General features: G+C 49.2%; 9 protein-coding genes across 9 annotated transcripts; 4 read left to right on the forward strand and 5 right to left on the reverse strand.

Moving 5' to 3' along the window:
* Positions 1 to 868: 868 nt before the first annotated feature.
* On the reverse strand, positions 869 to 1,174 carry N7509_004118 (uncharacterized protein; the record flags this gene model as incomplete). The annotated part of the gene is made up of 1 exon (XM_056628755.1): positions 869 to 1,174. One exon carries the CDS (start codon positions 1,172 to 1,174, stop codon positions 869 to 871), a length of 306 nt encoding a protein of 101 aa, XP_056491489.1.
* A 300-nt stretch (positions 1,175 to 1,474) lies between these two features.
* Positions 1,475 to 4,275, forward strand: N7509_004119 (uncharacterized protein; the record flags this gene model as incomplete). The annotated part of the gene is made up of 6 exons (XM_056628756.1): positions 1,475 to 1,587; positions 1,643 to 2,045; positions 2,117 to 2,578; positions 2,628 to 3,146; positions 3,198 to 3,896; positions 3,970 to 4,275. The coding sequence occupies 6 exons, from the start codon at positions 1,475 to 1,477 to the stop codon at positions 4,273 to 4,275; spliced, it is 2,502 nt and encodes an 833-aa protein (XP_056491490.1).
* Positions 4,276 to 4,909: 634 nt separating this feature from the next.
* On the reverse strand, positions 4,910 to 6,253 carry N7509_004120 (uncharacterized protein; the record flags this gene model as incomplete). The annotated part of the gene is made up of 3 exons (XM_056628757.1): positions 4,910 to 5,295; positions 5,376 to 6,009; positions 6,125 to 6,253. The coding sequence occupies 3 exons, from the start codon at positions 6,251 to 6,253 to the stop codon at positions 4,910 to 4,912; spliced, it is 1,149 nt and encodes a 382-aa protein (XP_056491491.1).
* Positions 6,254 to 8,713: 2,460 nt separating this feature from the next.
* On the forward strand, positions 8,714 to 10,632 carry N7509_004121 (uncharacterized protein; the record flags this gene model as incomplete). Its single annotated transcript, XM_056628758.1, has 6 exons — positions 8,714 to 8,863; positions 8,954 to 9,033; positions 9,090 to 9,270; positions 9,338 to 9,908; positions 10,001 to 10,267; positions 10,334 to 10,632. 6 exons carry the CDS (start codon positions 8,714 to 8,716, stop codon positions 10,630 to 10,632), a joined length of 1,548 nt encoding a protein of 515 aa, XP_056491492.1.
* A 289-nt stretch (positions 10,633 to 10,921) lies between these two features.
* N7509_004122 (uncharacterized protein) lies at positions 10,922 to 11,848 on the reverse strand (the record flags this gene model as incomplete). Its single annotated transcript, XM_056628759.1, has 1 exon — positions 10,922 to 11,848. The coding sequence occupies one exon, from the start codon at positions 11,846 to 11,848 to the stop codon at positions 10,922 to 10,924; it is 927 nt and encodes a 308-aa protein (XP_056491493.1).
* Positions 11,849 to 11,959: 111 nt separating this feature from the next.
* On the forward strand, positions 11,960 to 13,407 carry N7509_004123 (nucleic acid-binding protein; the record flags this gene model as incomplete). Its single annotated transcript, XM_056628760.1, has 3 exons — positions 11,960 to 11,973; positions 12,311 to 12,817; positions 12,933 to 13,407. The coding sequence occupies 3 exons, from the start codon at positions 11,960 to 11,962 to the stop codon at positions 13,405 to 13,407; spliced, it is 996 nt and encodes a 331-aa protein (XP_056491494.1).
* Positions 13,408 to 13,806: 399 nt separating this feature from the next.
* N7509_004124 (tetratricopeptide repeat protein) lies at positions 13,807 to 15,918 on the forward strand (the record flags this gene model as incomplete). Its single annotated transcript, XM_056628761.1, has 2 exons — positions 13,807 to 13,974; positions 14,110 to 15,918. The coding sequence occupies 2 exons, from the start codon at positions 13,807 to 13,809 to the stop codon at positions 15,916 to 15,918; spliced, it is 1,977 nt and encodes a 658-aa protein (XP_056491495.1).
* Positions 15,919 to 16,192: 274 nt separating this feature from the next.
* Positions 16,193 to 18,247, reverse strand: N7509_004125 (uncharacterized protein; the record flags this gene model as incomplete). The annotated part of the gene is made up of 6 exons (XM_056628762.1): positions 16,193 to 16,329; positions 16,393 to 16,851; positions 16,922 to 17,199; positions 17,303 to 17,526; positions 17,605 to 17,717; positions 17,791 to 18,247. 6 exons carry the CDS (start codon positions 18,245 to 18,247, stop codon positions 16,193 to 16,195), a joined length of 1,668 nt encoding a protein of 555 aa, XP_056491496.1.
* Positions 18,248 to 21,636: 3,389 nt separating this feature from the next.
* On the reverse strand, positions 21,637 to 23,272 carry N7509_004126 (class I SAM-dependent methyltransferase; the record flags this gene model as incomplete). Its single annotated transcript, XM_056628763.1, has 3 exons — positions 21,637 to 21,846; positions 21,921 to 22,891; positions 22,972 to 23,272. 3 exons carry the CDS (start codon positions 23,270 to 23,272, stop codon positions 21,637 to 21,639), a joined length of 1,482 nt encoding a protein of 493 aa, XP_056491497.1.
* Positions 23,273 to 23,487: the final 215 nt, after the last annotated feature.

Below are 23,487 nucleotides of genomic sequence, written 5' to 3' on the forward strand. Positions count from 1 at the left end.
GGTGAAGAGGGCTCTTTATAGCTTCAATGATGGGGCTATCGAGTGGGCATTGAATGGCATTGGGCGAACGAGCAACCCCACTGTTCTGTTTCTTTGTTGTGTTTGGCGCTGTGTTTGTGCTGTGGGCCTCGACCGGGGTATAATTGGGGACTGTTTGCTTGAGAAGAGAATATTGTATGGATCTCTTTGAGGGAATGGAGCAATCAAAGGAGCAGGGATGTGTTGGTGCAACCGGGATGCTGAAGTTGACGTGTATGAAGTGGTGTGTTTGCAGGTGCAGGTGCGGGATGCGGTCTGGTGTGGGTGTGGTTGATTGCTAGTGCAGTGCCAGTACAAAGTACTGCAACACTATCACTACATAGTATGTATAGTGTTCACCACACAGCTGTACTGGATTTATCTATTAATTATCTTAGTAAATAGGTGAGCCTGGGCATATAAATAAGTACTAATATTCATTGTTAATATACTCTGTCTAATACTAGTATAAATACTCGTACCATATTAGCCAAGCTGTATGAGCTTAGTGGCAGCATACGACTACTTATAGTTAGTATGGCCGTGCTGGCATGAGTCATAACTATACGAGCTTAGATCTAGACTACTACTAACCAATAGTTACTCCTGCTAATGTTGTGTCCGCACCGAGTGAGATCATCACATGGCGATAAGCACCCAAAAACGGAGATTAGCGGTGATTAATCAGCGCAGCCAGTGAGAGCCATCCACTCTTCTCTTCTTCTTCCTCCTCCATAAACTTTCTTTCTTCCACTTGACCTCCTATTCTTAGAGGCTTACACTGGAATAATTCCTGCGCCTTCTCACTCTGCGCATCTTGCTGTTGCTCTGCGACTTGGTTCAACCCCTTTCACGCATCCAGCCCAGCGGCGTCATACGAGGACAATCCACCCCCACCCAACGGCAGAGCTCCAGCACATGCTAGCAGCCCGCGCAATCGGATCGACCTAGACAAATCGGCGCAACCCTTCTTCTCCTCCACTATCGCACCCCGTGTTTCAGCTTTGAGTCGACCTGTCCGATTCAATCCCGGAATACTCTCGTACTGGTGTTGCGCCTGAACGAGCCAAAAGCCAGAAACAGCCCCCATTCCAGTGGTTCCTAGTGGGCGCAAGGCTTGCGCATATTCTCTGTGGCCAGGGGCGAGGAGAAACATCGCTTCCTGAGCACCGCGCAATATATTCACCCGTTTCCCGAGCTATTTTAGCAGCCGAGAAAAAGTACTGCAGATTCCAGCAGTCCACCTCCGCCCCGCGGTGATTCGTTACGCCATCCGGAAACCGTTCACGTTGAAGCCGCGTGCCACTATATCGAGTCTGCACTGTGCGAGCGACTTCCCTCTACCTAACGAGACGGGCGCATAAACCTCGCATTTGGAGGAGCAACACCCATCGCACTGCCCAAACGACAGGCGAATACCCAACTCAACCCCCGCATACACCACCCACCACTCATCATGTCTCCCACACCGCCCTCTACAACATCTTCAAGCGGCCACTCGCCAGAGTTCAGAGTGATCCGGAAACGAAATCGAGTCCCGCTTTCATGCGCCCCTTGTCGACACAGGAAGTAGGTTTCCAAATCCCCTGATTTACCAGATGTCTCGATTGACCAAACGCCGCAGGCTGAAATGCAACCGCGGACACCCGTGCGAAAACTGCGTCAAACGAGGCGATGGCCCCTCTTGCACCTATGCCCAGACCGGTACTCGGAAGAAGAACTCGTCTCAACAGGCATCTCCAACGTCACCAGATGACATGCAGAACCGAATCGATCGCTTGGAAGGCTTGGTTCTCTCCTTGATGACCAATGGGACACAATCTGACGGCCCAGCCGCTGCTATGGCCGCTATATCGGGTGAGAGCACGACTGGGTCGACTGGTTTGTCAAATGAGATCGAGTTGGACGATGACGAGGGGCCGGAGAGCGATACCGAACAAGTTACCAAGTCCTTTGGTATTATGAAGGTGGACAACAACAAGTCCTACTACATCAGTGAAGCTCACTGGGCATCCGTCTTAAATGATGTGAGTTCGCATGTTGGCGTGAACTACCCCGTCTCACCATTTTTCAATGGCTAACGAATGCTATGAACTAGATTTCCGAGGTAAAAAATTACTTCGCTACGCATAAGAAGCAGTTCGAGGAGCAAGCGGAAAAGGTCAAGGCTACCCGCCCGCGGACCGATGTCCCTGAATCCACGTTGCTCTTCGGAGCCATGAAACCATTGAGTCGACCCGAAATTATGGCTTCATTGCCGTCAAAATATACGGCAGATCTCCTCGTAGCTCGCTATTTCAACACGTACGACCCAGCTACCCACATTCTCCACGGCCCAACCTTCCAAACGCAATACAATAAGCACTGGGAGGATCCATCGCAGACAGAGCTGGTTTGGATTGCCATGCTGTTTGCTATGATGAGACTCGCAATGCTCTCCTATTATAGGGAGGGCGACGAGCCCCCCAGAGTTTCGTGGCAAGGCTATGGACATGGCTGGATCTTTCCGCAATTCTGTTGCCCAATGCTTGACCCTGGCAGACTATACCAAGCCACATCCGTTCCTCATCGAATCGCTGGTATTCCATCTCCACGCTGATTATACCCAGACCTGGGAGGCCGATATCTCAGTGTGGGTGCTGACAGGCGTGATTGCCCGTCTCGCTATGCGTATGGGATATCACCGCGATTCGAAGATGTTCCCCAACATCACTCCCTTCCAAGGCGAGATGAGACGACGTGTCTGGTCCTTTGTGGCAACTGCAGACCTGCTCTTTTCTTTCCAGGTTGGCATGCCGAGCATGCTCCGTGATGCCGATATGGACACAGAATTACCTCGCAATCTCTACGACGATGACTTTGATGAAAATTGCCTAGAACTTCCACCGCCTCGCCAGCTGACCGAGCCGACCCCGATTTCCTACTTGATCTCCAAATCCCGATTGGTATACGCTTTTGGGCGGGTTAACGAGCAGATGTCATCGCTCTCGTCGACTTCTTACGACAAGGTGATGGAGCTTGATGCAGACCTGCGCCGTGCGAGAGAGTTGATTCCCGACCACTTGCACATCCGACCGTTCGAAGAGTGTGCACTTGACCCGGTCAATCTTATCACATCGCGATTCTCTGTGAGTATTTCTTCGAGGCCCCGCGGGAAATTCCAATACTAACAGCTCCAGGTCGCAAGCATCTACCTCAAAGCACAATGTGTGCTACACCGACCCTATCTGGTCCGGTCCCGAGAGAATCCCCGGTTCACGTACTCTCGACGCACATGCATCGACTCCGCCATGGAGCTCCTCGAGTTCCACGCAACCTTGCAGTCAGAAGTAGGAAACGGACGTCTACGCGGCCGCTGCAACCCCGTCACTCCTATCAACTCGGCCGATTTCCTCCTGGCCGGCACAATTACCTGCCTTGATCTCTACCACACCTTTAACCTCCAGAACTCCGGTCGCCCGTCTGGCGACACCTACACCTGGGGGCGAGAACGGCGCGATGAAATGCTTGCTGCAATCAAACGCTCGAAAGAGATCTGGGATGAGACGAGCGACAAGAGCATGGAGTCGTTCAAGGCAAGCAGTGTCATCGGCGTGATGCTTAAGAAACTGCAAATCGCGATCCCAGGCTCCGAGAACGGCACTGGAAATGTCCCGTTCGAGCCACAGGATGAGAAGCAGAACGCCGCCATGACACTTGGTCTCCTGAGTAGTGGAATGAGTCCTATGAACCCGGGCCCGCCTCCATACTCAGATCCTATGTTCAAGATGTCCGACTCCCCCATGCCGACTGTGGGTCCGGCCGAGATGCCGGGCCCCGCTTCGCCCTTCAGTAGCATGTTTGGTCAAATGCCGGACATGCAAGTCAACCTTGACTGGGTAAGTTGATTCATCCAGCTAGCTAAAGCCCTCTATTTGGCCAAAGAGTGCCCCAGCTAACGCAACTCAATAGGACGCATGGGACACCTACCTTCAAAATCCAGGCTTCGACACAACAACCCCATTCTGGCCAATGACAAATCCTGGCATGGGCGTCCTACCACAACAGCAGCAGCAGCAGCAACAACAACAAGTCCCGAGTCCCATGGTCGACTCCCGGACTCCCTCTATCCCGCACAACGCCCCAAACGGTCAACGTGTACCCAACATGTTCAGCCCCAACTCAAATAGCTCCGATGGTGGCAGCGGGTCAATACCCGGATTCACACCCATGTCCCAGCAAAGTACGAATACCGGCCGGAGTCAAGGATCAATGTAATGCTGAGGTGGATTCGGTTTCCTTCCGGCAACCATGACCTAGTTTTCTAGGCACGAGACTGACGACAATGCTTTTTTTGGATTTGATTGGATTTGGATTGGGTATTCTTTTACCGCCTTTTACTATTACCCCCATGCCCTGCGTTTCTATCTTCGAGCGATGGATGCCTTGCGTTGCAAGTTTTTTGATTCGGTGTCGGGAGATTACTAGAGGTTATTAGTTAGTATCCCTTTTTTTTCGCGAGCGATTTGATGATACACGGATCTGGACGGACACGGACAAAGGCATGGATTGGACTGGATTGTATATATCTCCTGTTTTCATGGATGGATATTTGACTGCGATAAAAGCCTCGTATTGGTTATATGCTTTGCGCTGGATGGGCGATTTGCCTGGGTGGTTGGTTTCTCTTCTCTTCTCTTTCTCTGTATCATATCATGATCTTTTTAGTTTGGATATACAATTAAGACTCCTCTCTACATACTTTACCTACTAGGTATACCCGGGCAGGGTGGTCAGTGATTCTTAAAAGCTTCTCCACCTGGGCAGGAATCGATCTTCCGTTAATCTTGTAATATTACTAGTTCAATTAAGTCTGTTTCTCCTAGTCAACCCTAATTACAATTACATCAAATCATTTCCACATCGGACTCGACGTAGCTTCACAAAATTCGTTGCTAGATCGCCCACTCGCCCCTTCTGACGGGTATGCAGGCTCAGTGGTAACCTCAATCGTGGTCTCCTGGTGCACCTTTCCAATTGGCGCCAATTCAAGGTCCGATCGAAATATTCGATCCTCTGAGCCCCCTCGCTCCGTAATTGTGCCGTTCATAGTGTTTTGCTTCCGGCTCTTAGGCTCGGCTGTGATGGTGGTGAGGTGAGTTTTGACATCACGTCCACGACTGCCTGGGAACATGCTGTAGGAGCGATCTTGACTAGGTTCGGAGTCGATTATGAGGTTGCGGCGTGTAAGCGTATATAAAATCACGTCGACAAGGCCGGAGCTGGTAATAATAGCACCTTCAAAGCACTGGCAGTTAGCAAATATTCTAATTCTTATCCAGAATGGATTGACGCAATATGACGGAGCTACTACTCACCGGCACTGCAAAAGAATGCGACAGAGGGCATTTTGCCACTCATATTTGCCATACGTCCTGCTGCCAAGGGCAGGGAAAGCACGACGTAAACAATGGGATAAATGGTCATATACCCAACGACACGGCGCAAACGCTTCAGGCCCTCGATGTGGCTATTTCCCAGAATCGCAGAGGCGGAAATTTGCCGCCGAAGCTGGGTGTACATCACCGCGTAGAGACAGAGAGTACCGAATTCGGCGAGGAAAATCCAGAAATAATGCGTCCAAAGACGAAGGGCTTCATAGTCTTCCCTGATCCAACACCAAGCACCAGATGGGACAAAAGCATCAGCCCCATGGGATGCTAGAGGGATAATCATAAGAATAAGAACCATTGACCAGATCCCACAAACGAATGTGACGAAGGTTTTGTGGGACATCTTGTATCCCCAAACGATAAGTAAAAATGTATGGAAGGCAATACCGAGGACGAAAAGACCGCTTCCTGGATTTGCCATTTGGAGCCATAGGCCCTGAAGGAAACATGCAGCGGTGCCAGAATTTATCTTGTCGTCTATTATCCATTTCAAGCAGATGAGATAGGCGATTGATTGTAAGAAGTCGGCGAGAACCAAGTTGTAGATGAGAATGATGTACTGATTGTAGCCGATATATCGTTTGAAGTGTAATTTCCAGAAAATGAGGCGATATGTGATGAATCCTCAGGAGAGATGATGTGGCGATGAATGAAAGAAGTGCCATAATCGAGACGGCGATAAGGCCCCTCCGCTGCTCCAGGGGTAAAGGATTGATGTCTAAGTTTGAGTCGCTGGCTGAGCGTGTCATCAGCTCGCCCGCTGAGTGCAAAGATGCCTCAGTTATGGTGGTGAGGGCAGCCATTGTCGAAGTTTTCCTTTTAATTATCAACCCTCGAGCAAGATTCCGGTATCGATGTTTGAGAGAAAGTCGTCAGCTTGAGGTGAGGCTGTTGGCGCTGCGGAGGGGTCGATAAAAAGTATAGTATTAGAAACTCAACATTTCTAATAATGATCCGAGTTTGAACATGAGCGCGATCCTGCCAAGTAATTTGGCAGGTACCAAGAATGGAGATAGAGGAGACGAAAAGAGAAGGGAGGTGGACCTTCTAGATATGCAGTACGAACGCCATGACGTTGTTAACGCTCAAAGAGCAGAACCTGGGTCAAAGTTCAGGTGGACACCATCGTCGGTACAGAAAGAACTCTAACACCATTGGAAACATGTGGCCGATACCAAGGCCAACCACTCTTCCTTGGATACAAGGTATATGTGGAGACCGAATTAAGCTTTACAACTTGAACTATTGGATTGAATAAATCGGTTTGCTCTCAGACTCCGTAGTATCGTTCCACTTATTTTGATCACTATGAGAGTGCATGTCACGAAATATCGAACTTTCATCATTGCCGAACAGTGTGAGGCCAAGTCAACTTGCGAACAGCCCCATGCAGAGCAGTCAGAAATTCATGCTTCTCGGGCTTCTCGTTGGCCCGGGATTCTCGTTAGCCGGATTCACATTGAATCCGGAGAACGAAAAGTCTCCGGCGTCCGAGGCAAAGGCACTATCCAGGACGATTGATGGGGCGAACCGGCCTCTGCTTATGCCTTATAAATGAAACAAATTTGTTTCCCATCATGCTTTAGCGCTCATACATGCCCGCGTAAGGGAGAGCCACTGTAGTCTTTGGAGCAGCAGGTTGGCGAAATGTGGCAACTTGATGTGTTTCCTCGGCAGTAACTAACATCACCAATATCCAGAAATTTCATGTGCTTCCCAAAGCAATAAAACTCTGTACGGAGCAGGGGCTAAAACATTGCTTTCTAGCATCGGTGTGCCGATCTCATGAACGTGCCGTCCGAGCTGCGAACTAAGCTTTGATGCGCCCGACGGTATTCGGTACCGGGATTGCGATGGAGTCTAGTGAACCAGTCGCCCAGGGGTGATTGGCAAAAAATTGAGTATTCGAGAGGCGATTAAATTCAGGGATCGCATGCAGACGAACGTTCCGACGCGTGTCGCAATATTCTCCCGTAATATTGAACTTTGACATAACTCCATCTGATAGAAGAGTGGAGAATCATCCTTGTTGATGTTGCATTTGGTCCCACAAAACACACAGATACATACAGGATTGTAGTTCTCACAATTCCCCTAATATGACAAGATTCAGAGTTACCTAAGATCTGCAAGTCTTCGGGGCGTCGCTCGTGTCGTTGAAAGTTCAGAGTGGACCAGGAAGGTTTTTGTAAGAAGGCTGACATGTAACATGCGACAAACCCAGCCAATGGGAGACGGGTTCTTCAAGTGTTTCAAACTTAGAGCCCCAGAATCCGGGCACGCTAGGGGGATCAAGCTTCTATCCCGCGTGCTTCGATTGTGGAGGAAACTGCCGCCCCAACTTGCTGTTTCACTGGGTCTTCCCCCAACATAGTGGCAATCGACTCGGTGTTTGTACCAAGGTGGCAGCATCCCAAAATTCACAGGGTTCGCTATAAAAATTCGGACACAGACTATTGTATTCCAAATTATGTATTGGTATATCTTAAGAAAAACCTATAGCCAGGACGGCCAGGAACTACTTAGTTGGTGCTAGTAGCGTCATGTCATTGGTGTGGTAGATAGGCCAGTAATAAAGATAAAAAAATTACCATATTACTGCTTGGCATTCTGTCCAATACCTACCCTACTACCCAGTTGTATATTTATTACACTGAATTGCTGGGATCAAACAATTTGTATATGTAGAATAGCTTCACTAAGAGGGGGGAGGCAGATCCTTAGTATGACAAGGAACGCTAGTAGTTTTGGGACGCTGGCAGAGACACTGGGTCGATCGCCAACATGGAGAGCTGTAAATATCATTACTGTGAACTAGTCCGGCGCAAACTTGAGGCTTGTGTGGCCCGTTAGTGACGAAAACTTTACGAAATCTTTTCACATGTTATCAAAAGGCATCCATTGGCATTACGATGCTCGGACAAATCCTTTCATGCCGACAACTATCTTTTTAATTCGATCAATATTGCGGCTTGAAACTCACCTAGCACCAGCTTCGCCCTGCCGATCATAAGGATCGTACGCCGACTATATGCCCGTATGGCACTAGTTATTCCATTTTTATCCACCCTGTACCAAATTACACTTCGTTGCAACCTTCCTCGGCTGCAAATCATGTTTGAGTTCTTTATGTATGCAGTTCATAAATTTTGCCTAGCGTGATATTTCTTTCTGTCAGGGGAGGGAGGCCAATTCTTTTTCTTTCTCTTTCTTCAGCCTGGTGCAACGTCCTCCAGACAAGTTACATCGGTATCGTTTTCGCTATGGCCGAAGCGACAGTTAAGGGAGGTATCATCGACAATGTGTCGCAACTCTCTGATGCTCAGAAGGACCCAAGTGCTCTCAGAGAGCAAAAGTTGGTCGATTTGGAAGATCCAGACGCGAACTTGAGCCAGGAAGAGCGAGAGGCAATCGTATGCGAGACCATTTCATTTTTCTCATCTGCAATTTCAATTCTTTTTGAAGCGCAAGCGGATTCAGTTCCTAATCACCATTTTGCATAGGACCGTCGCCTGCTGTGGAAGTTGGATTTGCGACTAGTCCCATGGTTGAGCCTGCTATATCTCATTTCGTTCCTTGATAGGTGAGATAGTATCAAAGCTCCGCCAACGTGAAATTCTAACAAGCAAATTTTTGAAGGACCAATATCGGCAATGCAAAGATTGCCGGCTTGACCAAAGACTTAGGGATGACCTCCAACCAGTACAATGCAACGCTCACCATTTTCTTCGTCTCCTATTCCGTCTTTGAGCCCTTCACCAACATCCTTCTGAAGCGTCTACGCCCGAGCATATTTATTCCGCTCATCATGGTGTCTTGGGTGAATATGAATCTAATGCCTTGCATACTCACTTGAAGTCGCTAGCTAACCGGTGCTCGTCTCCTAGGGAATATGCATGACATGTATGGGCTTGGTCAAAAACTATTCCGGAATAATGGCAGTACGCTGGTTCCTCGGTCTGAGCGAGGCAGGGCTATTCCCAGGGGTGGGTTATTTGTTGTCATGCTGGTACAAGCGATCAGAGCTCGGCGTGCGCATGGCAATTTTCTTTTCCGCGGCCGCACTGGCTGGCTCATTCGGTGGCCTACTGGCAGCAGCGATTGCAAAGATGGATGGAATCGGCGGGAAATCAGACTGGTCGTGGATCTTTATCCTGGAAGGTCTCGCCACAATCCTCGTTGGTATTGCCTCCTTCTGGTGTGTTTATGACTTTCCAGACCAGGCGAAGTTCCTGTCGCAGGCAGATCGCGCGCGTGTTCTTCGTCGTCTTGCTTTGGATCAGCAGTCAAGTGCAGCGCATGAGGATTTTAAGATGGATTATTTCTGGACCAGTGTCAAAGATTGGAAAACCTACACTGGGGCTATCATTTATATGGGGGCGGATGGTGCACTGTACGCCTTTTCTCTGTTTGTGCCTACGATCATCAGTGAACTAGTGAGTGACCTTGAAAAAATCTGTCAAAGGTATCAAAGCTAATTTGGATGTCCAGGGTAAATATTGCACACCGTTATGGGATGCAAGGTGCGGTGGACTGACTTGTTTTTATAGGCTATAGTTCGATCCGTGCTCAGCTTTTGAGTGTTCCCCCATATGCTGCTGCGGCTGTTTTGACGGTGGCTATTGGCTTTATCGCCGATCGCACACGCCAGCGAGGTCTTTGCAACATCGCTGTGTCAATCATTGGTATGGCAGGCTTCGGCATGTTACTGGGCTGCGAGTCAGCAGGTGGGCGCTACGCTGGTATTTTCCTAGGCGCAATGGGTATTTATCCAGCGATTGCAAACACCATTTCTTGGAGTAGCAACAACACTGAAGGTCAGTTGGTACTTATCAAACGGTCATAACTTACTATTACCCGTTCAAGAGCTAAATTCGTTTTAGGTGTCTATAAGCGTGGTGTCTCTCTAGGCTTTATTATCGGCTGGGGTAACCTCAACGGGATCGTCTCCTCCAATATCTACCGTGATGCAGATGCCCCCCGGTTTTACCCTGGGCATGGCGTTGTGCTCGGCTATCTTGTGCTCTTTTTATTCGGTGGCTCTATCTTGCAGTACTTCCTACTGCGTCGCGAAAACTCAAAGCGTAGGCGCGGAGAACGGGACGCCTCGATTAAGGGCTTGGATGAAAGTCAGATCGAGCTACTGGGTGACAAGCGTCCTGATTTTATCTATACCTTATAGGTCTCATTCCAAGGTTTCCTTGGAGATCGTGAGTGGTAGAGCCAACCTTAGAATATAGATTGTATTACTAGTACATAGACAGAAGATTTGGCCGGACCTCGACCATGTCAAATTTCAAGTCCCGAGGTCGAAGCGGGCAGATTAGCCACGGGCGACATAATTTTGAATCCATAAATCGTATATGCCCATAAAACCTGTCGTTAGATTTTGAAATCTAGTCCATTCATTCTAGCTGGAAATTCAAATCCCGCGATAAAATCTGTTTATGATAGTAGAAATTAAACATTAATTACTTGGATTGGCTGTTCTCAACATTAGATCTCTGACGCTCATAGTACTGAGCCTCCGTAATGGTTACTCCACTTGAAAATTCAGGGTAGTAGGCGCGGGAGGAAACACTATACTTGGGCGGACAAAGGAACACATCTTCCTTCTCGACAATTGAACAACGTCCATCTGTATAAATCACGTTCCCAGGATGCTCCATCCCCCAATCTCCCCATTGTTGTTCCCTAGTCTGGAGATCCTCACAATAGCTAGCAAAGCAGAATAGATCTGTAAGGCAAATTCTGAACGATCCATCGTAGAGCTCTGAGCAATCATTTTCTGGGTCATTAGGGTCAAAGTCACAGTCAATCACATTGACATATCCGACTAAGCCAGAATGAGACTTATCATCTGGCTCTGAGCTCACCAAAATTGACCGGATAGAGCGGTCATCTAAAACGAGGCAGTAGTCGAATCGAGGTCTACCCAGATTATGACAGTAGCCTCGCCCTTCGGCCCATTCGACATGTCGCTTTCGAATGGTATCTGTCGATGCATTTTCTAGGTTGGGATCCTCAACAATCACATTTCGATAGCCCTCACGAACGAGTTCATGGATATTAGGCTGAAATGAGAACTGTGATAAAAGGCCGCAATTTTCAGCAGTCGGCATACTGGCGTAGCAGTACCGATCAATCTTCGCGATCACAGCGGCCCAGTCCGGGTCAGATATACTTCCAAAGCTCGTGCGGTAGATAAAATATCCCCACGGCCAGCCCCCAGCCATCCCAGTATGGTACTGGAAAAACCGGGGAGCATGGCCATTCCAGCCAGATCTCCATCCCGGTTTTGTCGCGAATCGCCTTTTTCTTTCACGTGGAAGTTCCTCGGGGGGAAATTCGGATGATCGCCATGGGGTAGCCCACGAATCGTCGTGGAAGAGATCCATGCTTCCAATTTTCGACAGAACAGAACCTCCCAGGAAATGTGAAATGAATCAAAATTAGGATCTGTTACCCCGCTTAATATATTATTGTCGACTGGAAGGTTCAAGTTCCTCATGACTCAGAAGTTGTCTGCTAGTAACTAACTATAGTTTGAGGGCTGGCGTCTTGGCGATTGATGCCTGAGACTTCAGGCCAAAAATGCATATCAGCCACCCCACGTGACCTTATCGAAACTTTTCGGCGCGCGCCCCGACGGACATTGACATTGAACCAGCTTGACTATTTGGAACTCTTCCATACCCTGCACTTCGCATCTTGATTTCTTCCCGGGCGGCGTCTTTCAGAATATCTGCCCTGCTTTTGGATCAACATGTATGCTCCCCACTCTACTATTGAATCTATAAACACCTCCACAGCACCCTATCCGCGCATATACCAGAACAAACCACTAACTCGAGCAATAGGCACTGTCTCCGCCAAGCCAGCTCAAGGCTACTGAGCTCTTCTCCAAAAATCCCCATTTCTAGATCAATCCGCCCCGACATCCTCACTTCCTTTCCTCGCACTCCCCGGCCATTCTCCGCGTACCAAGCCCGATGGAATTCTTCACAAAATGACCCACGCTTGACACCTTCCCAGCCTCCCAAGGAGGAGGTTGACGTCGAGGCCGAGGCCTCAGAACAACGTCGACAGCCGAGTGTATTAGAAAATGAGAGACCTGTTGAAGACGCCGCGGCCGAGTCCATCAACCAGGCCTCTGCGGCCCCCAGCAAGCGCGAAAATCGCATGCGTAAACTCAACAAACGCATGCAGGAGCAAGCCGAAAACTATTCACCGCCGGAGTCGGAGACAATTTACGTGGGTAATTTGTTCTACGATGTTGAGGCGGAGGATCTACGGACGAGGATGGAGCAGTTTGGAACCGTCATTCAGGCGTTGATTGTTTATGATAATCGGGGTTTGAGTAAAGGGTAAGTTTTCACCATGACCCTCAATTGATCATAATATGCGCATTATACTCCACACGCACGTTGATCCGTTTTACCTTTTCCCAGCGGAGGCTAATTCTCGTTTTCATTATAACAGATTCGGCTACGTCCAGTTCAACACCACCGAAGAAGCCCGCAGCGCTATCGAAAACCTGCACCTCCAAGTCTTCGAAGGCCGCCAAATCGTCGTGCAATTTTCGCACAGCCAGCTCCGACAAAATGATCAACGGTACGAGCAGTCAAATACCTTATTTATCGGCAATATCCCGTACGAGTGTACGGACCGTGATGTCCAGGCTATTTTCGCCGATACTAAGAATTTGGTCGATGTCCGGTTCGCGGTGGATCGGCGGTCTGGGGCTCCGCGCGGATTCTGTCATGCGGAGTTCGTGAGCATTGGTGCGGCTGTGAAGGCTATGGAGAAGTTGAGGGTTAAGAGGCCATATGGAAGAATGTTGAAGGTTGAGTATTCCACGAGGAAGCGGGTTTCGTTTATGGCGGGGGAGAACGTTAAGGCACAGGAAAGGAGGGAATGGGGAGAGAGAACAACAGGAGCAGGAGGCGGAGAATAGGGATATCGAGAGTCGGACCGACTTCCGAGTTTAATTTGATGTTGGGGAGGAGTGTACATTATGAAGAGAGGGACTTTAGGGCAGTCCAGTGTCCACTGTATATTATTGAACTACAACAAAAATCTGTATACTGCATTACTACTACAACTATTCTTCTACTGTAGTTACCCTACTGTTGATGTTGATCTCCATTTACTCCGCGGCAGTTGATACCACGTGACCCCGGGGAACCTCGGCTGGCGGAAAAGCGGCCTGAAGTGGGCGAGCCCCACGTCGATTAGTTATCCGGGGCTTCTCCTCTCTCTCGCATGTGCCCGCTACTCTTCTCTTTCCCCGAATGCTTTTTTGATTTTGGGTTTCGACTTTTATAATCATCACTCTCACATTTACACACTCACCATGTCCTTCCTCGGTGGCGCGGAGTGCTCCACGGCAGGAAACCCTCTGACACAATTCACCAAGCACGTCCAAGATGACAAGTCCCTCCAAAGAGACCGGCTGGTCGGCTGGGGACCAGGAATGCAAGAAGGCATGCGGTCACGAGGGATGATGGGTGGACAAGACCAGGTCAGTGAACAGTTTCCAATTCCCAACCGGGCAATGCAATGAATGCAATGCACACCGAACCCCTCCCTGGCATGATATACGCATTTGAAGAACAAGAAGCTCACTGAAGGCCATAACTCGGCCACTTTATCACAGATGATGGACGATTTTATGCAACAGCCCGGACAACAAATAAACGGCCCCTCCCCTCAGCCCTTCGCCATGGAACACATGCGCCGCGAGCTGGAGAACTTCCAGACCGCTCCCCCGCGCACGGGATCACCTGGCTGGGCCGCGGAATTCGATCCCGGTGAGCAGGCCCGTATGGAGGGTGCTTTTCCCGGACAGCAAATGAACAACACTTCCGGTTTTACACCTGCCGAATTCGCTCGTTTCCAACAGCAGAGTCGCATGGGCATGCCCCAGAATTCCAGCCCGGCTACCACCGCCACACCCCCACAGATGGCGGGGTACCAACGACCCATGGGGATGGGTGGTGGATATATGGGCGGCATGGGAGGTATGGGTATGGGAATGGGCGGTATGGGTATGCGGCCTATGGGTATGCAGTCTCCGATGGCGCAGCAGCCGGTAGAGGGCCAGACGCAGGATAAGGGCAAAGGCCGGATGGTTGAGCTCGATGATGAGAATTGGGAGGCGCAGTTTGCCGAGATGGAGACGGCGGGTAATGAGACGCGTACGGATGACGAGGCGAATGCCGCTATGGAGGCGGAACTGAATGAGCTGGACAGGTCAGTGCCCTCCAATGATGCCTTCGAGTCTGTATGGGAAAGGATTCAGACTGAGACAGCCGCGAGCAGAAAACTGGCCGAGCAAGATGACTTTGAAGTTACCGAAGACGTGCATGTGGGCGATCTGGGTGATTGGGAGGGATTCGATACTTTGAATACCCGTTTCCGCGATCCTCAGCTTGGTGATTACATGTTCGAGGAGGATAATGTGTACCAGGCTATCAACAACCCGTTCGAGGAAGGTGTCAAGATTATGCGCGAAGGTGGTAACTTGTCTCTTGCAGCTTTGGCTTTCGAAGCTGCGGTTCAGAAGGACCCGCAACATGTCCAGGCCTGGACGATGCTGGGTTCTGCGCAGGCCCAGAACGAAAAAGAGTTGCCGGCCATCCGCGCCTTGGAGCAGGCACTGAAGATTGATGCTGGTAATCTGGATGCACTCATGGGTCTGGCCGTCTCATATACGAACGAAGGCTACGACTCTACTGCTTACCGGACTCTTGAACGCTGGCTGTCAAACAAGTATCCTTCCATCATCAACCCGAGTGAGGTTTCCGGCGACGCCGACTTGGGCTTCACAGATCGTCAACTCTTGCACGACCGCGTTACAGAACTCTTCATTCAAGCTGCACAGCTTTCTCCATCCGGCGCACAGATGGACCCCGACGTCCAAGTTGGCCTGGGTGTGCTTTTCTACTGTGCCGAGGAGTACGAAAAGGCCGTGGATTGCTTCTCCGCCGCCTTGGCCTCAACTGAGTCCGGCAGCACCAACCAGCAAGAGCAGCTGCACCTGCTCTGGAACCGTCTCGGTGCTACACTGGCCAACTCCGGTCGTTCGGAGGAGGCCATTGAGGCGTACGAACAAGCGCTTAACATTAACCCCAACTTTGTCCGCGCTCGCTACAACCTCGGAGTCTCATGTATCAACATCGGTTGCTACCCGGAGGCCGCGCAGCACCTCCTGGGCTCCCTTTCCATGCACCGCGTTGTTGAGCAAGAAGGCCGTGAACGTGCTCGCGAGATCATCAGTGGTGGTGGACCCGATGGCCTGGACGACGAGCGATTGGAGCGGATGCTCCACATCAGTCAAAACCAGAGCACCAACCTCTACGACACACTGCGCCGGGTCTTTAGCCAGATGGGCCGTCGTGATTTGGCGGATCAGGTTGTTGCGGGTATGGATGTGAACGTCTTCCGCAAGGAATTTGAATTCTAGTAATATTCCCATGAGCATGGAATTGCATGTCGGACCTTTGACATGAAGGTTTATCTCATTTTTTCTTTATCCTTTTTTTTCTGTTACTTCTTACTGGGATGCCAGCAGGGCCTGGCTGCATTGATGATATCCGTACCGAAAGTGTACGACTGGAATCATTCGGGTTGATTGGATATGCTCGAATAGAAATCTCATGACGAATCCACTCACGACCTATATCATATTTCATAGGGCATGAATCTCGTAGTAAAAGCGAAATCACACATGTAGCTAATTAGGCGACAGGATGAAACGGAGTCTTGTTCATTAATTCATCAACAATCTTTCCGACAGCAACTGCTTTCTCCTCTCCAAACCGCCCTCCAATAATCTGCACACAAATAGGCATTCCATCTACCAGATCGATGTCATCTAAGCCCGCGACTAGTCAGCATGTGAACCATCACCATCTGAATGCAACCAAAAGATACTCACACTGCGAATGATTAAACTCATCAGACTCATTCCTTCCAACATGACCCTTCCACTCCGCATCACCACCATCAATCTGTTTATCTGCCCTACCAATAGGAACAGTCACAGCAGCATAATCAAGCAAGTTCCACATAGCTGTATATCCCAACCACTGACTACTCTTCACCCAAGTCTTAGGTTTATATCCAACCCAGGGCAAAACCGGCATAAGGAGGGCATCGATACCCGCATCGACCCACTGAGCAAGCATTTGCGTCTGAAGGTCATATTTCTCCTCTTCTACTTTTTCCCGTTCCACGAATGACAACATATCTTCTTCCGTACCCACAACCATACCTTCAATCAACGGCTCGTCGATTATAGCGCACAACTTTCGACAGTGGGCGCCGCCGTCGCCGAGGATCGCTTTTGTCCAGAGATTGGTTGCTGGTGTGTGGAGGGTTGTGTCCCATTCAATGACTGGTTGTGGATTAGACTAGTTCATATCTTATACCAGTTCACATCTTGATTGCGCGCTTTGATAACATACCTTCGTGCCCGGCGTCTCTTAATGCTTGCACGGTTTCCCGCATAGCGCGTGCAACCGGAGGCTGCGGTTTGACGACGCCGTCGTCGAATACAACGCCAAGCTTCAGTTTGCGGTCAGTTGGGGGCGTGGCCAGCTCTTTGCGCCAGGGAATTGGAATCGCGGCCGGGTCGAGATTCCAGGGGGAGGAGGCGAGGAGTCTTTCCATGAAATATTCCGATGTTGATAAGGATGTAGACATTGGTCCTGCTACTGGTGGAACAAGATAATGTTGATGGAGGCTTTTGATGTTAGTATGACCGAGATGGATAACCAGCTAATGATGCTCGTGTTTCCTTTCCAGAATTCTGATAAGGAATGATTGCAACTGGGGGAAGTTCTTACATGGAACAGTCCCACGGCACACGCCCTGTTGTCGGACAGATAGAATACAAACCCTGAAGGTCTGAAGGTACTCGAATGGAGCCACCGATATCTGTGCCAATTCCTAGGATGCTGCCGCAAGATCCGATAAGAGCACCTTCGCCGCCAGAACTCCCGCCAGAGATGAGGGCGTGATTGAATGAGTTGACCGATTGACCGAAGACATGATTATACGAGTCGGACATCTGGGACTATTAACGGCTGAATTTCACATATCCCCAATAATTGGGAGACAAAACCTTATAAATAACAGCTGAACTCACCATAAGTGATTGCGGAATATTAGTCTTGACATACATCACCGCACCCATCGACTCAAGAAGTTGAACAATGGAGCTAGAAGTTTTAGCCGGCTTATTGATAAGACCGACCCAGCCTGCAAGTGTCAGCAAAAAAGGGAAGTAACCATGAGAAGAGTTCAAGAGATTCTCATATGTATTGTAGCTTACCGACTGTCGTATCAACCCCCTTAAGATCAAACCGATCCTTAACAGAAACCGGAATCCCATGCAAAGGTCCAATAACCTTCCCAGTTATTTCCAGATACTCATCCAACGCCCTCGCATTCGCAAGCGCCCTTTCGAAAAATATCTCCGTAAGACATTTAGTCACCTGCTGCGCAATCGCGGCACGTTTGCAAAATGCCGTCGTGAGCTGCTCGCTGCTTACGCGGCGCGAGGTAATGAGCGAGATTAGGTCGCGGATATCAGTTGTTTCAGTCCAGGATAGTTCGTCGGCGGTTAAAATGCCGCTGGATCGAATGACATGTATGCTCGAAGTGGGTAGGTTTTCCAATACTGAATCTGGGAGGCGCCAGGATGTTGGGATCGCGTTGATTTGGGTGTTGCGTTTGGTGAGCACAGCGGGCTTCCAGTGCGGGCCCTGGGGGTCTAGATTTGATGCCATGTTTGTTTTATTTGTGACTTATTACTAGTATTTATAGCTTTGCGGAAGGTTCGCAGGGATGGAATGTATCGGCCCTGGCAGAAATTGGGAAATTGTTGGGAGAGGTCATTGATATCCTGTCTAAAACTTGGCAGGGTAACCCCTCTTCCAAAGGTTGTTGAGATCATCGGGTCTGGCATGAGGTGAGGGGTCACACCCGAGAGGACCATTCACTGTATACTAGTAACCGGGGTGAATGCGGAGATGGAGAGTTTCACATTTGATCAAAGAAATATCGCGAGTATGACATTACTAGCATTAATAGTGTGGATAGTTAGTAGCTACTACTACTAATACTAATTACTAGCAACTTGAATATAGTAATCATCCGAATCAATCCGTGGATCCCACAATTCAGGATCTTTCCTCCTTCCAAGTTTTGCGCTATAATGCGTGGTGTGTATATACTAAAGACAGAGTTCTCTATGCAAAAGAAAAATAGACTCCCTCTTAATGCGGCCCGTACTGGACAGTGTTCAGTGACGGCTTGGTATCCCCACGCCTCTTAGCATATCTCTTCATCAAGCCATCTGGAGAGGGAGTATGCGATAAGGTAGTCTATTGGGTGCTTGTATCTCTTTATGTATTTTAAATGCTGATCCGATGTAAGGAATATTCGCTTACGAGGTCGTCTAGATTTGATTAGGTATGAAAAAACAATTTTCATAACCAACCCAAGTATGGAAAGTCAGGTCTTTGCTTCCGAGTCTTTATTCTTTATTGACGACATGGCATTTACAGCAGAGCACGTAATTGACATCCCCTTTCAGTTTGCAGAAATGCAAGTCCTCAGTGCCAGTCGGGTATGAGATAGCCTGCAAATCCTAATCGGCTATGTATCTACCTTCTTTCTGCCATCCACAAAGATATCTTGCCTGTTTATCCTCTGAAACAGCTAAAGGACTTTGGGTAATCGAAGTTCTGCAGGGCGTAGCATCCTTTCCCGCAGTTGCCTGGAAGAACCGCGCTCGCAATTCGTACTGTGGCTGTATGCTGTCAGTTTGTGGCTTTGAAGGATGATCGATTTGAAACCCATACAAGTCGAAAGTGCAGTGACTGTTCTGCTGAAGAAGCAAGCCTCTGTTATAGGAAATATGTTTAGCACCTCATCTGCTTCTTCGCTCAGGCATTGTACTCGTGCTTAGCATTCTCTATGTTGATACATTCTCCGGATTCAAACTTCTTGTTCAATCCGCGGCAGTTTTCTGCCCCGAAGACGGTGCCCTATACCACATTAATTACTGCAAATAGCAATCTTTGCTCATATTATCACGCAACGTACGATAAATATGCTGTTGCCATGCTTTGTGGGATAAGGAAAATGGCTGCGGTCTTGAAGTGCATCTTGAGTCTAGGTTCACAGAATATAGATTCTTGGGCAAATATTAAATATTTGAGGAATAAATGAATAGTGATATTTGCACTTCCAGGCCAAAAGTTGACAACTTAAATACCACCTAGGCACTCTAGCACGTGATAGCCTGGTTCAGTTTCCCCAATATATCATGATATATGACCAGCGGTGACGGCTCCGCATGACGTGACAAAGTTTGGAACAAGAAGTAAGGATAGGGAACTAGACAATGGTCGGCACTAGAACAACATATAGAGGCCCGGAGATTTGGGGTTAAAATTTCACCAGTTTGTACACTCTGTGTCCGGAGGTATCAGGATTAAGTCCTTGAGCAATTTGCAGAGTACCTAGTACTAGTAGCTTTACTACCAAGGTATGGTAGATCGATCTTTAACGCCCTAAACCCTAATACCACTATCCCTAAACCCCTCAAACCGCAAATCCTCCACCTCGCACTCAAGATTCTCCTTCGTCACCCACTTCCGATACTCCCTTTCCCCATAGGTCCCTGCCCGGGGTAACTCATCCAGCTCCGTCTTGCCAAACTTTGCACCTTTGCTGAGCAATAGCCGGACAATATCACTTGCTTCTCTAGCTTCATCGCGATACTTGCTTCTGTACCTGCCATTTAAAGCGTAGACCAGGGGTCTCAATCCTCGACTGTCAGATGTATTTACATCTGCACCTCTTTCGACGAGGGAGCGAACTTCCTCCCATCGATAGACAGAGGCTGCTGTCGCTAAACGAGTGTTTCGTTTCTGGGATCGGGATCTATGTGGAGGTTTCTGGTCGAGAGGGTTTGTGGGGGTATTTTCTATGTTGACTGCTGAAGGTTCAACTGGAGGGTTGGATCGTCAATACTAATACTTTCAAGTGGCCCCCTCGGGGCGGAGTATTGAAGATACCTTCTTCGACAGGAGGAACTTGGCCCGTATCTCCGACAGGAATATCTCCATTTTCTCCGAGTCCTCCGGGCTCATCTGCAGTCACATTTTGCTGGCTAGAGTAATCAGCACTACCAAAGAAACCAGCTTAGCATCGATTCTCTCCTCACAGCCAAGCAAAGAAAAAATCAGAAGTAATCCAAATCCAAATCCAGATTTAAAAAAGAAACATGGATACATACCCCTGCAACAACCTCTGAACCTCACCAAGTTTCCCCCTACAAATCCCGACCCTCCTCCTCTGAAACTCAATATCCTCACTCACAAAAGCAAACTTCTCCTTCGACGTCGGCCTCTGCGATCTCAGACTCGAATACCTCTGCAAAAAGCCATGGACTTTCTTCAAAATCGCATCGCAATCCGCTAACAGAGTTCGAATACCTGAAATTCGCTGCCCGGCGCGTCGGTAGCTGTTGTACTGCTCTGAGACATTCACGGCAATTTCGTAGCAGGATTGATAGGTCGTGTTTAGGTCTCGGTATATGCTGACGGAATTAGGGTATGCGACGCGGATGCTGGATACGCGGCTTATTATGCCTTTTAAGCCGCGGGTTGGTGGGGGGTTGGAAGTTGGGATTGGGATTGGGATGGATTTCTCCATTGCGGTATTCAAGTACCTGTGTTTGTGATGGAAGAAGGGTTTATGTTATTACTCCAGGGCTGTTTTAGCTGACGGTTTCGCGACATGGGAAATCTAGAGCTGTTATATAGACCCGTGGACTCAGACTGCCCAGATGCGGGACGCACGGATCTGACGGGAGTGAGCTGGCCGTGCAGATGGCGGCGAACCATTGCTCGAGGAACGACAGGGTGTTCTCTCAATGGCCAGGGAGCCTCAACGGGGCGATATGACAGGGTGGACTATAGGATAGGCCGTTCTGAAAATGGGGTGGCTACGTGTGTTTGACTTCTATGCGGCTTACTATTGCTAGCCCTGATGTGAACGAGGGAGGGGGGTGTGATCAAAGCTGGATTGCATCGATGCAAGAATACTTCCAACGTTCTTTGTCAACTTGAGACTAATGTACATGGTTTGCCTCCCTCGGTGAAATTTATACCGTCATCAACATATTGGCGTTCTTGTACCAGAATAACAGCGGGTTCTCGCCATTCCGTGTCTCCGTATCTTCAATATACGCCCAGCGATTCATGAAATCTTCATGAGTCGTCACTTGTGTGAGTTTGCCCGTAACGGCTCGGTAAACATCTTCGAATACATTGAAATCAGTTGGGAAAAAGATATCAAAGTATCCTTGGTGAACCTGCAGGGGAGGATGTTAGAATTAATCCCCAGTATACTGAGCGAAGAAAGGTTGGAAAAGCGGGGGGTACTCACAAATGGTGTCGACACAGTCACGGTCTTTCGCTTATACCGAGTCTGAACGACCGGCGCATTGATACCTGGCACGGCATCAGGCAGAACATTGAAGTCACTTGCCACAAGGCGGTGCGCAGGGAAATACTGGTTCAGAACATCAAAGAACTCCATCATCCGTGTAGGGATGTACTCAGGGAGCGTGTAGTCACCGCGGAAAGGAGACATGGAACGCAAGCCACGGAGATATGGGTGGCCGAGCGGACTGGGGAAAGGGCGGCGAGCTGCAGCCTGACGAACACGCATGAATCGAGCCGCCACAGGGTCCAACTTGGCATTGTAGTACTCGTGGAATTCGCCTTCCGCGTCGATAAGTACTCCGCCTTGCTGGGGAAGCCCTGTGTTCCAGTCGTAGCGAATGGTATCGTGGGAGAAGTTGTCGAAGACTTCGAGAGCGAGGAAGAAACAAGGCGAATGCACGTATGTATCCCAGTCAAAAATGGACTTGTTCACAATCTCGACACGGTCTCGATGGCCAGCTGTCTCGAGGGTGTCCATCAAGTTCTTCATCTGGAGATCGGCTAGTGACGAGGAGATCTCAATGATCTTGTACTTTGTGCGCTGGTACACTTCATAATCCGTATCACGGATGAAGTTCAGGATGTTCAACATCATGGTACCGTTACCGGCACCCATTTCATAGATGATCAAGTCGTGATATGGGTACAAGGTGAGCTTGTAGTTGGAGACTAGGTATCGCGCAATGGACTCTCCGTAGTAAGGTCGGAAGAGCTCCGTCGGGGTATGCCACAGCTGCCTTGATTCATCTGGCTTGATCGCATCAAGCTTATCCTCAAACTCAATGTACCGGTCGCCCAGGAGCGATTGGAAGGCCGGACCATCTTCTATGCTATTGAAGTCGAATGGTTCGCCGGGGGTAAAGATAGTCGCATGTTTGGAGAAATAGCCGTAGTGCGGATTATAAAGGCTGTCTATAATCGTCGGGGTTAGTAACAAAGAAAGCGATGTCGCATCGCGGAAATGCGCGACTGAGACTCAATTCCAAACGTACCATCGATGAATTCGCGCGTCAGCATTTTGACCTGCTTCGGCCGTTGCCGGCGATTGCGTAGGTCATTCGCCGTGACCAGTGGATATGTCCGGTACTCCTGGTCGATATTCTTCGGCTCATCGCCACGTTTCGTCCACAGCGTACCGCCATCCTGGACCTTGCGCTTGGCGACACTGCGGCGGGTGAAGAATGTACGCGATTGTGTTTGCCTGGAGAAGGTTGATGGAGACTGCCGTAATGATTGGCAAGCCGGATGCCGAAAGAGCTGTCGAAACAGCTGGTTGAGGACTGGCGAGTCCATGTTTGTTGCGCGGGTTGAAGCAGTCGGAGAGCTTTGGGGGGAGCTTTTGCGGAGAGAAGAAGATGCGATGGTTGATGGCCTCAGGCAGGAGGCACGTGCTTTGTCACTTCCACTTCCACTTTGACTTTTTGATATTCCATTTCTACTTCAAGTTACCATTTGCATTTGCATTTATTATTAACTGCTTTTGTTGGACTACTCAGCAATCGATTTTG

The sequence above is a fragment of the Penicillium cosmopolitanum genome, assembly GCF_028827165.1.
Source record: "Penicillium cosmopolitanum strain IBT 29677 chromosome Unknown utg000005l:1.0-4006212.0:1.0-4009387.0, whole genome shotgun sequence".
Lineage (NCBI taxonomy): Eukaryota > Fungi > Ascomycota > Eurotiomycetes > Eurotiales > Aspergillaceae > Penicillium > Penicillium cosmopolitanum.